This window comes from Somniosus microcephalus, chromosome 11 (genome assembly GCF_052327205.1).
Source record: "Somniosus microcephalus isolate GS21.2 chromosome 11, FLI_Smic_1.0, whole genome shotgun sequence".
NCBI classification, from domain to species: domain Eukaryota; kingdom Metazoa; phylum Chordata; class Chondrichthyes; order Squaliformes; family Somniosidae; genus Somniosus; species Somniosus microcephalus.
The window spans coordinates 148357380-148370739 of NC_140997.1; the positions used below are offsets into that span (position 1 = coordinate 148357380).

General features: G+C 44.6%; 1 protein-coding gene across 1 annotated transcript in view; it reads left to right on the top strand.

Moving 5' to 3' along the window:
- The window catches only part of LOC147110942 (inositol 1,4,5-trisphosphate-gated calcium channel ITPR1-like), a 509662-nt gene that overhangs the window by 362590 nt on the left and 133712 nt on the right, over nucleotides 1-13360 (top strand). Inside the window, exon 50 of the mRNA XM_085999984.1 lies at nucleotides 1190-1382. Within this exon, the coding sequence (XP_085856110.1) occupies nucleotides 1190-1382 (193 nt within the window). The remainder of the gene's footprint in view (nucleotides 1-1189; nucleotides 1383-13360) is intronic.

Consider the following 13360-nt stretch of genomic DNA (forward strand, 5'->3'; position numbering starts at 1 on the left):
CATGGATGCCCAGTTATAAGCTGCTAGATCTGTTCTTAATGTATCCCAATTAGCACGGTGGTAGTGCCACACAACACGATGGAGGATGTCATCACTGTAAAGGCGGGACTTAGTCTCCACAAGAATTGTGCGGTGGTCACTGCTACAAATGTTTTCATGGACAGATGCATCTGCGACAGGTAGATTAGTGAGGATGAGGTCAAGTAGGTTTTTTCCTCATGTTGATTCTTTCACCGCCTGCTGCAGGCCCAGTCTGGCAGCTATGTCCTTCAGGACTCGGTCAGTGGTGGTACCACCGAGCCACTCTAGGTGATGGACATTGAAGTCCCCCACCCAGAGTACATTTTGTGCCCTTGTTACCTCTCGATAAGCAATCTTTTGTTTTCTTTACTGACCTTCAACAAAGAAATCACGATCATGTGTGCTGCTGATCACAGGTTTTCTCTGCCTGATCCGCGCACAATAGGAAACAGCAATTGTTAATAAATACTAGACTTGTGTGAAATGAGGCTTAGAGAATTTAATCTCCAGTTTCTTTCAAAGTGTTCTGGAAGAAGTAAAGAACCTTTCAAATCCCCGTGGGATGAGAGGCACACCCTTCTACCCTGCAACTCCTATTGATGCACAGATTGCATGCAAGGGGAATCCTGCACATGCTCAGAATGCATGGATCTATTGGAAAGCCCTCTCCAACTATTCTGAAGTGAAAATATCCAGTCAAAGCCCAGGGTTTTGAAACAGGCTTTGAGATTAAAATGTCAAAGAAGATCTTAGGAGACACAAATGTCAATTCAATGGGGGAATATAATCATGTTAATGTGAATTTTATTTTTAAAGAAGAATTATTTAAAATCTTATTTTGGACATCAAAAATTCAGTTACCAAGAAAAGAAATGGTGGACTAAAATGTTTTCAAAAAGTATTTGAAATGATTTGGTTGGTTCATCAACAGACCATGATGCTGGGATATTTACATATCATTTTTTTCCTTTATAAGTGCTTGCATAGAGTTTTTCTAGGAAGTGTTGAGTGGAAAAGTGTTGCAGGAAGTCACATTTATGGACAGCAAGTGCCTGCCATACAAAAGACTTTTAATAATGTATTGACTGTATTGGTAACTAATACTGTAAATGTGTATGTGTAATTGTAGGCACAGGCAACATTTTAATTTTCTCCCTACTTTCTGCAGATTGTGAGGCAGGACCGCACAATGGAACAGATAGTTTTCCCTGTTCCAAATATCTGCGAGTTCCTCACCAAGGAATCTAAATTGCGTGTGTACTATACCACTGAACGGGATGAGCAAGGCAGCAAGATAAACGACTTCTTCCTGAGCTCCGAGGACCTCTTCAATGAAATGAACTGGCAAAAGAAGCTTCGAGGTCGGTTTAATTTCTTTTGAGCTGCATTTCCTTCTTGCTGTAGGCTGTAATGCAAAAAAGCTTGAACCCTCTTCTCCCTCCCCACTACAACGTCTTTCTGGTATTATTGCCACTTAATAATCCAACACGTAACCTTTGCCCATGCAGTGACTGCTGAAGTAGTCCAGATGGGACACTTGTCTGCAAATGCATTTTTCACCACAGATATTAAAAATGAGAATGAGGCTATAGTTTATCTCTCTACATGTTTTACCATTAATTATATCTGACCTTCGTATGGTATTTAAACCTGGAAGAAAATAATCCTTCATAACTTGGAGAATTGCAAGTGTTTGTAAATATTCACAGGCAAAATAAGCACAACCCAAGGACGGTGGTTGGTGGTAGGGGGGTATGGATCTCATCTTTGGGAACTGATCCTCAGGCCCAATGAAAGGCTGTAAAATGGTTTCCAGTAAAAATCATTTGATGACATTCGTGCCCGAAGTTATTTGCTTTGTTACTGTGTTCTGTTCAGTTTATGGCCTGAGGTATCCTGAGGCCCTACTCCAGAGGCTTGACGACATAATCCAGGCTGATACTTCAGTGCCGCACTGTCGGAGGTGCCGTCTTTCGGATGAGACGTTAAACCGAGGCCCCGTCTTCCCCCTCAGATTATCTGGCCATTATCGCATTGCTATTTGTGTGGCCTTTGTGATGAAATATGCCATTCATCAGGCACTGTATTCCCTGTGTTTAGTTTAGTTTCAGTTTCATTTCCTTACCTGTATTGTATTGTGTGTAGGGCTCCGCCCATACCTGGCCCCTACTTAAGCAAGCCCCAGCGTGTCTCTCAGCAGTACAGCAGATCTCTGGATGAGAGACACTTCTCCAATGTGTATTACTTTCTGAGTTAATGAAAGCCTTGCTTTGCTCCGTTAACATCGAGTCTCGGATTCATTGAGGCACATCAGCCTTGCTGTGCACAAATTGGCTGCTGCTTTTCCTACATTGTAAGAGTGACTACCCTTCAAAAAGTACTTAATTAACTGTAAAGCGCTTTGGGACGTCCTGAGGTCGTGAAAGGCGCTGTATAAATGCTTTCTTCTGCATTTGCGCCGAGTTACATCTGTAATCTGGGCACAAGCCAATTGCGGGGTTTAAAAGATTGTGGAATTTTAGGCGTAAGTGAGTTATACACGTGACTACAATCCGCCCAAGTCTCATCCATATTTTACGTTTGCCCCTCAAGCCCTCAGTCCGAATGAATCTCCGCCCCCAAAACAGGCCACGCCCCTGACTCACAAATGGGAGCGTCCACCAATTGGGCTTGTTTGGGGGGGGCGTCTCAACAGATTTTCAAGTGCAGCGGGAAACAGTCAGTTTTCCGGTGTTTGATTGCACTTTTCTCAGTCTTTTAAAAACATTTATCCTCGCTGAGATCTGCACTGTATTTTCTGTTTATTTGAATGCAGTTTTATGGCATAACTATAAGTCACGTTAAAAATTGAAAAGCTTCCCCAGTTGCAGGCTCATAAACATGCTGTGCCTGATGTGCATAAATGACAATTAAATGAGTTGAAAATTTAAATTTTAAGCTTCAAAGAAGAAATATGCCGGTGTCGGTACGGCGTTCCCATGGGACCTGACTATGCTAATTTATGCCCATTTTAAGTTTCAGCATATTCTAATGAGATTAGGAGGATAATTGAGTGTAACTCAACATTGACCAACCAGGCACAGCTTCAGGCGCAATTTGGGACCTAACTTCCGGGTTGCGACCAAGGAGGAAACTCCAGGCCTTTATGTTTCATGAAGACGAGATCAAATTTAATATTTTTCTTTTGAAATTGTAAATAGATATTGGCTGCCTAATGTAATTGGTGCCAGATGATGCCAAAATTAGAGGTAGAGCAAGTAATGAGACTATGCAACCAGATAGCTGCCAGTCTGGACCTGCGACAACTGGTGAGAGAGCCAGCACGAGGGGGAAAAATCTTTTTGACCTCATCCTCCCCAATCTACCTGTCGCAGATGCATCTGTCCATTACAGCATTGGTAGCAGTGACCACCGCACACTTACTGGAGATGAAGTCCCGTCTTCACACCGAGGACACCCTCCATCGTGTTGTGTGGCACTACCACCGTACTAAATGGGATAGATTCAGAACAGATCTAGCAGCTCAAAACTAGGCATCCATGAGGTGCTGTGGGCCATCAGCAGCAGCAGAATTGTACTATCCGACAATGTGGAAAACTACCCAGGTATGTTCTGTCCAGAAAAAGCAGGACAAATCCAATCCGGCCAATTACCACCCCATCAGTCTACTCTCAATCATCAGCAAAATGATGGAAGGTGTCATCAACAGTGCTATCAAGCAGCACTTACTCACCAATAACCTGCTCACTGATGCCCAGTTTGGGTTCCGCCAAGACTACTCGGCTCTGGACCTCATTACAGCCTTGGTCCAAACATGGACAAAGGAGCTGAATTCCAGAGGTGAGGTGAGAGTGACTGCCCTTGACATCAAGGCAGCATTTGACCAAGTGTGGCATCAAGGAGCCCGAGTAAAACTGAAGTCAGTGGGAATCGGGGGTAAACTCACCACTGGCTGGAGTCAGAAGAACATAAGATGTAGGAGCAGGAGTAGGTCATTTGGCCCCTCGAGCCTGCTCCGCCATTCAATAAGATCATGGCCTCAACTCCACTCCACTGCCCGCTCCCCATAACCCTTGACTCCCTTATCGTTCAAAAAATCTGTCTACCTCCACCTTAAATATATTCAATGACCCAGCCTCCACAGCTCTCTGGGGAAGAGAATTCCAAAGATTCATGACCCTCAGAGAAGAAATTCCTCCTCATTTCAGATTTAAAAGGGTGCCCCCTTCTGAAATTATGCCCCCTAGTTCTAGATTTCCCCACGAGGGGAAGCATCCTCTCTGCATCTACCCTGTCAAGCCCCTTCAGAATCTTATGTTTCAATAAGATCCCCTTTCATTCTTCTAAACTCCAATGAGCATAGGCCCAACCTGCTCAACCTTTCTTCATAAGACAACCCCTTCATCTCCGGAATCAACCTTGTGAACCTTCTCTGTACTGCTTCCAATGCAAGTATATTCTTCCTTAAATAAGGAGCTCAAAACTGTACGCAGTACTCCAGGTGTGGTCTCGCCAACGCCCTGTACATTTGTAACAGGACTTCCCTACTTTTATCTCCATTCCCTTTGCAATAAAGGCCAATACCTAGTACAAAGGAAAGATGGTTGTGGTGATTGGAGGTCACTCATCACAGCCCCAGGATATCACTGCAGGAGTTCCTCAGGGCAGTGTCCTAGGCCCAACCATCTTCAGCTGCTTCATCAATGACCTTCCTCCAACATAAGGTCAGAAATGGGGAATTTTCGCTGATGACTGCACAGTGTTCAGCGCCATTTACAACTCCTCAGATAGCGAAGCAGACCTGGACGACATTCAGGCTTGGGCTGATAAGTGGCAGGTAACATTCGTACCACACAAGTGCCTGGCAATGACTATCTCCAACAAGCGAGAGTCTAACCACCGCCCCTCGACATTCAACGGCATTACCATCGCCGAATCCCCCACTAGCAACATCCTGGGGGTCACCATTGACCAGAAACTTAACTGGACCAGCCACATAAATACTGTGGCAACAAGAGCAGGTCGGAGGCTCGGTATTCTGTGGCGAGTGTCTCACCTCCTGACTCCCCAAAGCCTTTTCACCATCTACAAGGCACAAGTAACGAGTGTGATGGAATACTCTCCACTTGCCTGGATGAGTGCAGCTCCAACAACACGCAAGAAGCTCAACATCATCCAGGACAAAGCAGCCCACTTGATTGGCACCCCATCCACCATCTTAAGCATTCACTCCCTCCACCACCAGCGTACCGTGGCTGCAGTGTGTACCATCTACAAGATGCACTGCAGCAACTTGCCAAGTCTTCTTCGGCAGCACCTCCCAAACTCGCGACCTCTACCATCTAGAAGGACAAGGGTAGCAGGCGCATGGGAACACCACCACCTCCAAGTCACACACCATTCTGACTTGGAAGTATATCGTCGTTCCTTCATCGTCGCTGGGTCAAAATGCTGGCACTCCCTCCCTAACAGCATTGTCGGAGTACCTTCACCACCTGGACTGCAGCAGTTCAAGAGGGCGGCTCACCACCACCTTTTCAAGGGCAATTAGGGATGGGCAATAAATGCTGGCCCTGCCAGGGATGCCCAGATCCCATGAATGAGAAAAAAAAAAATTCCAAATGTTTTAATAATGAGGCCAATAGGTGGCAGATGCAGTTCAATGTAGATAAATGTAAACCGCTTATTGCTGTTGAAATCTAGGACTAGAAATTGCACCATAGAACAAGACTATTTGCACATCCAGACTGAACTATATCTTCCATTGGAGCGATGTAATCTAACTTCACTTCCCTGCCCTTTTCCCTTTATCCTCTCATATTCTTTTTCAAGTATTTAATAATTCCTTCATAAATTATATGATATCTGCCTCAAATAGCCCCCCTTGTGAAAATATTTCTTCCACCTTCTCCATTTGGTCTTTAATAACAATTCTGAATCGATGCCCTTGTGTTACCGATTCACTAACCATTGGAAACAATCTTTTATCATTTGCCCCCTTGTAATTTGGAAAACCCTTGATTAGTTTCTCTCTAACCTTCTCTGTTCCAGTGACAAGAGCACAAGTTTGTCAGACCTTTCTTCATAACTATAACCTCTGGCTCCTGGTATCGTTCTTGCAAATGCTGCCTTTACACTTTCCGTAGTTCTAATATCCATCTTATCGTGGGGTGCCCAGAACGCCACACAAAGCTCCAACTGTAAAATTAAACTAATCCCTTGCACTCGCATGCTCCTTCACCAGCTACAAGCAAGATTAATAACTAATGGGGAATTAAAAAAATAAAGTAAACTATCAAAAATTAACTTTTAAGCTGCCTCTTAAAATAGAAGAAACTTAAACTGGAGTATATTAGCTATAATATTGTGCTGTATCAGCTGTAGCTGCAATGCTGCTACAATTAAATATTGCTGATGGGTTATAGCTGTACTCCAGCTAATCTTTGTATTTCATTTTCAACTATGCTCAAAGTCAAAAATTAACAAGTACATTTATTGATGCTGGTTTCTAAAGAAACGTTCGCTGTACGAAGCTTTTTTTTTAAAATTGTCACCACTTTGGGCCAAAATTGTTCTTGTTGCCATAGGTTACAAAGATCATGAGGTCTCATACTGACAAATCACAGTTAGAGTGGATAAATCTGTGAAACATGTCAGCTCAGTGCTGTAATTTTTTTTTTTTTTTTAAAGGGCAGATAAGGTCCTGGGTTACATTAGCAGAGGGATAAATGAAAAGAGATCGGATTGTTGTGGTGCAAGACATCATCAGACTTCATCTGGAGCATTATGTGCTTCTAGTCACCTAGTCATAAGAAGGATATCATGTCCCATGAGAGAGGACACAGTAGTGAGCAGCAAGGATGATACTGGGTATTATGACTTGAAGTTGTGAGGATAAGTTTATTTGGTTGCTTTCTTTGGAGAGTGATGGGAATCTTTGAGGTGATCTAATCGAAGATTACAAAAGGAATTGATGAAGTTGATCTGAGCAAAATGATAAAGGCTGCATATACTAAGGAACACGAGTTAGGAATAAGAAAGGTAAGGAGTAAGAAGGGAAAAATAAACTTTTTTTACCCGAAGAGTGATTAACTTGTGAAATAAGTTATCAGTGAAAGCTAATGACGAAGATGGTATAAGTAGCAGTGTTTGGTAGCACAACATACAAAATTCATTCCGGACACTGTACTGTAGAGTTGTGGAATAAATTACATGGGGAAGCCCTCAATGCGGACAGTTTAAGTGGGTTCAAGAAACAATTGAATGCATTCCTAGAGAGAGAAGGGATTGAACGCTATTGAGAAGCTGTATTTGATCTAATGTAAAGGGTTGGACTTTTGGGCATAACCACCTTTCTTTACTCTTAAAGAAATCTTAAAAATCACTGATGTAGAATGTTATCGGAAGCTTTCTGGAAAAATTATTTAACCCTCCCCGCCTTAAGGGAACAGGACAAGCAGTTGGTTAAAATGGCGGTTGCACGCTTTCCATTGCATTCCCAATGCTATCTCGCCCGTCGCCATTTTAATCACGCTGTTTTTGGATTTGAGAAAGATGAGTGCCTCATTAATATGTAAAACTCAGGGTCTTATGACACAATTAGGACCCTGGCGCAATTTTAACTCCCAGTCGTGCACTCTGCCGGACACGCCATTGAAGCCTGGCAGCAGACAGGAGCAGGGCCAGAAGGGGCCCAGGAAGCTCATTCATTTTCATTTTTTAAAAATAGTTTCATTGGAGACCATGAGGAGCAGGAGTGTTCTAGCAAAATGCTGCAGATGCGGGAAATCTGAAATAACAACAGAAAATGCTGGAAACACTCAGCAGGCCAGGCAGCATCCGTGGAGAGAGAATCAGAAGAAGGGTCTCCGACCTGAAACATTAACTCTGTTTCTCTCTCCACGGATGCTGCCTGGCCTGCCGAGTGTTTCCAGCATTTTCTGCTGTTGTTCCTCATGAGGAAACCTTGGGCCTCCCACGCCCCAGATCTCCCACCCCCTTTCCCGTGCATGATCCGTTCTGGACTCCACCCACCACCCCCCCCCACCCGCCACAAACACCTTCCTTGGTGCCTGGGACTTTTCCCTTCTGTGCCTGTTGGGGGTCTCCTGCTGCCCGAGCTCCTGCTCCTGCCCATCAGTCAGGTAGTGATTCCCGCCGGGTTCAAGCAGGTGTTGGATATTTAATATGGAAATAAAGCCCAGGAGTTAAATTCTCTGCAAGCCGCATGCAGCGCCTTCATGCGAGCTTGCTACTCATGCACATCACACTTGCGACTCAATATATGGTGTCATTTTAGAAACATAGAAACATAGAGATAGGAACAGGAGTAGGCCATTCGGCCCTTCGAGCCTGCTCCGCCATTCAATGAGATCATGGCTGATCTTCGTCTGAGATCATAGCTGATCTTCCCAGTTCAGTACCCCGTCCCCGCCTTTTCTCCGTAACCCTTAATCCCCTTAGCCTTCAGAAATATATCCAATTCTCTCTTGAAAATATTTATTGAATTAGCCTTCACAGCCCTCTGTGGCAGGGAATTCCACAGGCTCACCACTCTTTGAGTGAAGAAATTCTTCCTCATCTCTGTTTTAAATGATTTGCCCGCTATTTTTAGACTGTGGCCCCTGGTTCTGTGCTCCCCGGCCATTGGAAACATTCTCTCTGAATTCAGCCTGTCCAGGCCTGCCATAATTTTATATGTTTCGATGAGATCCCCTCTCAATCTTCTAAACTCCAGTGAGTACAAGCCCAAACTATTTAATCTCTCTTCGTAGGTCATTCCCGCCATTCCAGGTATCAGCCTGGTGAATCGCCGTTGCACTCTTTCCATGGCAAGAACATCCTTCCGCAGATGGGGCGACCAAAACTGTACACAATACTCCAGATGCGGTCTCACCAGCACCTTGTACAGCTGTAGTAAGGTATCCCTATTCCTATACTCGAACCCCCTTGATATGAAGGCCAACATACCATTTGCCTTCTTAATCGCCTGTTGCACCTGCATGCTCTCCTTCAGTGACTGGTGCACAAGAACACCCAGGTCCCTCTGCACTTCCCCATCTCCCAATCTATTGCCATTTAGATAATAATCTACCCTCCTGTTTTTACCCCCAAAGTGGATAACCTCGCATTTATCCACATTATAGTGCATCTGCCACGTATCCGCCCATTCCCCCAACCTGTCCAAATCGCACTGTAGCCTCCTGACATCCTCATCAGAGCCCACCCCTCCTCCTAGTTTAGTGTCGTCAGCGAATTTGGAAATATTGCATCCAATTCCCTGATCCAGATCATTTATATATATTGTGAACAGCTGGGGTCCCAGGACAGATCCTTGCGGCACCCCGCTGGTCACTGCCTGCCACTCCGAAAACGAGCCGTTTATTCCAACTCTCTGTTTTCTATCCGCCAGCCAGTTCTCTATCCACGTTAATACTTTGCCCCCAATTCCATGAGCCTTAATTTTGCATGATAATCTTTTGTGTGGAACCTTATTGAAGGCTTTCTGGAAGTCAAGGTACACCACATCCACTGGCTCTCCCCCATCTATTTTACCAGTTACTTCCTCAAAAAATTCCAGCAGATTAGTCAAACACGATTTACCCTTTGTAAATCCATGTTGACTCTGTCCGATCCTTTCCCCATTTGTCAAGTGCTCCGCTATTTTATCCTTAATAATGGACTCTAGCATTTTGCCCACAACCGATGTAAGGCTTACTGGTCTATAATTCCCTGCTTTCTCTCTACCCCCCTTTTTAAATATTGGGGTAACATTAGCTACCCTCCAATCCACGGGTACTGTTCCCGAGTCAATGGAGTTCCGGAAGATGATCCTTAGAGCATCTGCTATCTCCAGGGCCACCTCCTTAAGTACCCTAGGATGTAGTTTATCAGGCCCCGGGGATTTGTCGGCCTTCAGTCCCCTCAACTTACCCAACACCATATCCCTAGAGATACTAATTTCTGTCAGCTCCTCCCTCTCATTAGTCCCTATGTTTGCCGATATTCCTGGGAGGTTATTTGTGTCCTCCTTTGTGAATACAGAACCAAAGTATGAGTTTAATTGGTCTGCCATTTCCTTATTCTCCATTATATATTCTCCCGAATCGGACTGCAAGGGACCGACTTGGGATTTTACCAGTCTTTTCCTCCTGATATACCGATAAAAGCTTTTGCAGTCTGTCTTTATGTTTGCTGCAAGTTTACTTTCGTATTCTATTTTCCCCTTCCTGATTAATCCCTTTGTCCTCTTTTGCTGTATCCTGTACTGCCCCCAATCTTCCGGTCTGGTGCTTTTTTTTGCCAGTTGATATGCCCTTTTTTTTGATTTTATGCTGTCCCTAATTTCCCTCGTTATCCACGGTTGAGTCACCTTTTTAGGTTTATTTTTATGCCAAACCGGTATAAACATGTTCTGGAATTCTTCCATTCTATCTTTGAATGCTTGCCATTGTCTCTCCACTGTCAATCCCCCCAGAAACACCACCCAATCAATCTTACCCAATTCCCGTCTCAGACCCTCGTAATTCCCTTTATTTAAGTTCTGGACCTTAGTCTCTGATTCAATTTCCTCACTCTCCATCTCGACTGAGAGCTCGATCATATTATGATCGCTCTGACCCAAGGGGCCTCGTACAAGAAGATTGCTGATAAGTCCCTTCTCATTGCACAATACCCAGTCTAAAATGGCCTGATCTCGAGTCGGCTCCTCGACATATTGGTCCAGATAACCGTCCCGAAAACATTCCAGGAATTCCTCCTCCTCAGAATTTTTACTAATTTGGGTAGTCCAATCAATATGTAAATTAAAGTCACCCATGATGACAGCTGTGCTCTTATCGCACGCTTCTCTAATTTCCCTTTTTATGCCTTCCCTCACCTCCATATTACTATTTGGAGGCCTATATATCACACCCACTAACGTTTTCCTCCCCTTGCTATTTCTCATTTCTACCCATACAGATTCCGTTTCATCCGAGTTAATATCCTTCCTTTCCATTGCATTAATCCCCTCCTTTACCAGCAATGCTACCCCACCTCCCCTACCTTTTTGCCGATCCTTCCTAAATATTGTATATCCCTGGATGTTAAGTTCCCAGCCTTGCCCACCCTGCAGCCACGTTTCTGTAATCCCAATCAAATCATACTTGTTTACCTCTATTTCCACAACTAATTCATCCACCTTGTTCCTAATGCTTCTAGCATTAAGATACAAAGCCTTCAGGCTTGCTTTTTTCACACTCTCATTATGAATTAGTTTGGCCCTTTGTGTTTCTCTCCTTTGCTTATTGCTTCTCACCTTTCTACCATCTATTTCTGACTTCATATGACTTCCCTCTTTTCCACTACCTAGGTTCCCATCCCCCTGCCAAATTAGTTTAAATCCTCCCGAACCGCCCTAGAAAATATTACCCCGAGGACATCGGCTCCCTCACAGTTCAGGTGTAGACCGTCCCCTTGGTACAGGTCACTCCTCCCCAAGAACTGGTTCCAATGCCTCAAGAATTTAAATCCCTCTCCCTTGCACCACTGCTCAAGCCACGTATTTAGCTTATCTATCTTACTCTCTCTAAACTTATTAGCTCGTGGCACTGGTAGCAATCCAGAGATTACTACCTTTGAGGTCCTACTTTTCAATTTAGCTCCTAACTCCCTAAATTCAGCTTGTAGGACCTCCTCCCTCTTTTTACCTACATCGTTGGTACCTACATGTACCACGACAACTGGCTGATCCCCCTCCCCCTTCAGAATGCTCTGCACCCGCTCCGAGACATCCTTGACCCTTGCACCAGGGAGGCAACATACCATCTTGGAGTCTCGGTCTCGGCCACAGAAACTCCTATCTATCCCCCTTACAATTGAATCCCCTATCACTATAGCCCTATCCCTCTTTTTCCCGCCCTTCTGTGCAGCAGAGCCAGTCATGGTGCCCTGAACCTGGCTGCTGGTGCCTTCCCCTGATAAGTCATCTCCCCCAACAGTACCCAAAACGGTAAACCTGTTTTGGAGGGAGATGACCGCAGGTGACTCCTGCACTACCTTCCTGCCTTTACCCTGCCTTTTGGTCACCCATTTACTGTCTGAGCTAGCCTTTACCTGCGGTGTGACCAACTCACTGAATGTGCTATCCACAACATCCTCAGCATCGCGTATGCTCCAGAGTGAGTCCATTCGCAGCTCCAGCGCCGCCATGCGGTCCGCTAGGAGCTGCAGCTGGACACACTTCCTGCACACATAGTTGTCAGGGACAGTGTCCCTGATTTCCCACATGGCACAGGAGGAGCATGACACGGGTCTGAGCTGCCCTTCCATGACTTAACCCTTACAAGACCTTTTTATTTACTACGATTTAGCTTAATTATTGAATTCTACTTAGAATAAGTTTGTGAAAGTACTCACCAACCAGTCACCTACCTGTTTTCTGGTGTTGTATTTTCACTGCCGCCTCCTGTCCTGGAACCTTTTCCACCTAGGTTAGGCTCCTGAAATAAAATAAATTGAACCTACCTTTTCAACTTCCCCTATATAAATACTGAATTTCTCATGTCCAAAATGACACCAATCTCTCCTTCCTCAATCCATGCTAACAGGTTCTGCTATTCCAGCTATTCACCCACTACATCTCTCAAAATGTGTCCCAGCAGTTTTTATAGAACTGATAAACCTATTGATCTGTCGCCTTCAGGTATGCATCCCCTCCCGCTTTGTAAGTAGCAGTGTTATATTGATCATCACTCCTTGGAAACCTCAAATAATTTATAAAGTATATCAGTTAAAGCTACATTTACTTCACCGTATCTCCTTTAAGACTTATGGGTACAAATTGTACTTTCTGTTGTAAGAGTATCTAATCTATTCAAACCCAGATCAGATGTTGGGGAAGTGCAACGAGACCTGGGTGTCCTTTGCACCAGTCGCTGAAGGTAAGCATGCAGGTGCAGCAGGCGGTTAAGAAGGCAAATGGTATGTTGGCCTTCATAGCGAGAGGATTCGAGTACAGGAGCAAGGATGTCTTGCTGCAGTTGTACAGGGCCTTGGTGAGACCACACCTTGAGTATTGTGTGCAGTTTTGGTCACCTTATCTGAGGAAGGATGTTCTTTCCATGGAGAGAGTGCAGCGAAGATTCACTAGACTGATACCTGGGATGGCAGGAGTGATGTATGAGGAGAGATTGGGTCGATTGGGCTTATACTCGCTGGAGTTTAGAAGAATGAGAGGGGATCTCATTAAAATTTATAAAATTCTAACAGGACTAGACAGACTAGATGCAGAAAAGATGTCCCTGATGGCAGGGCAGTCCAGAACCAGGGATCACAGTCTAAGGATAAGGGGTAAGCC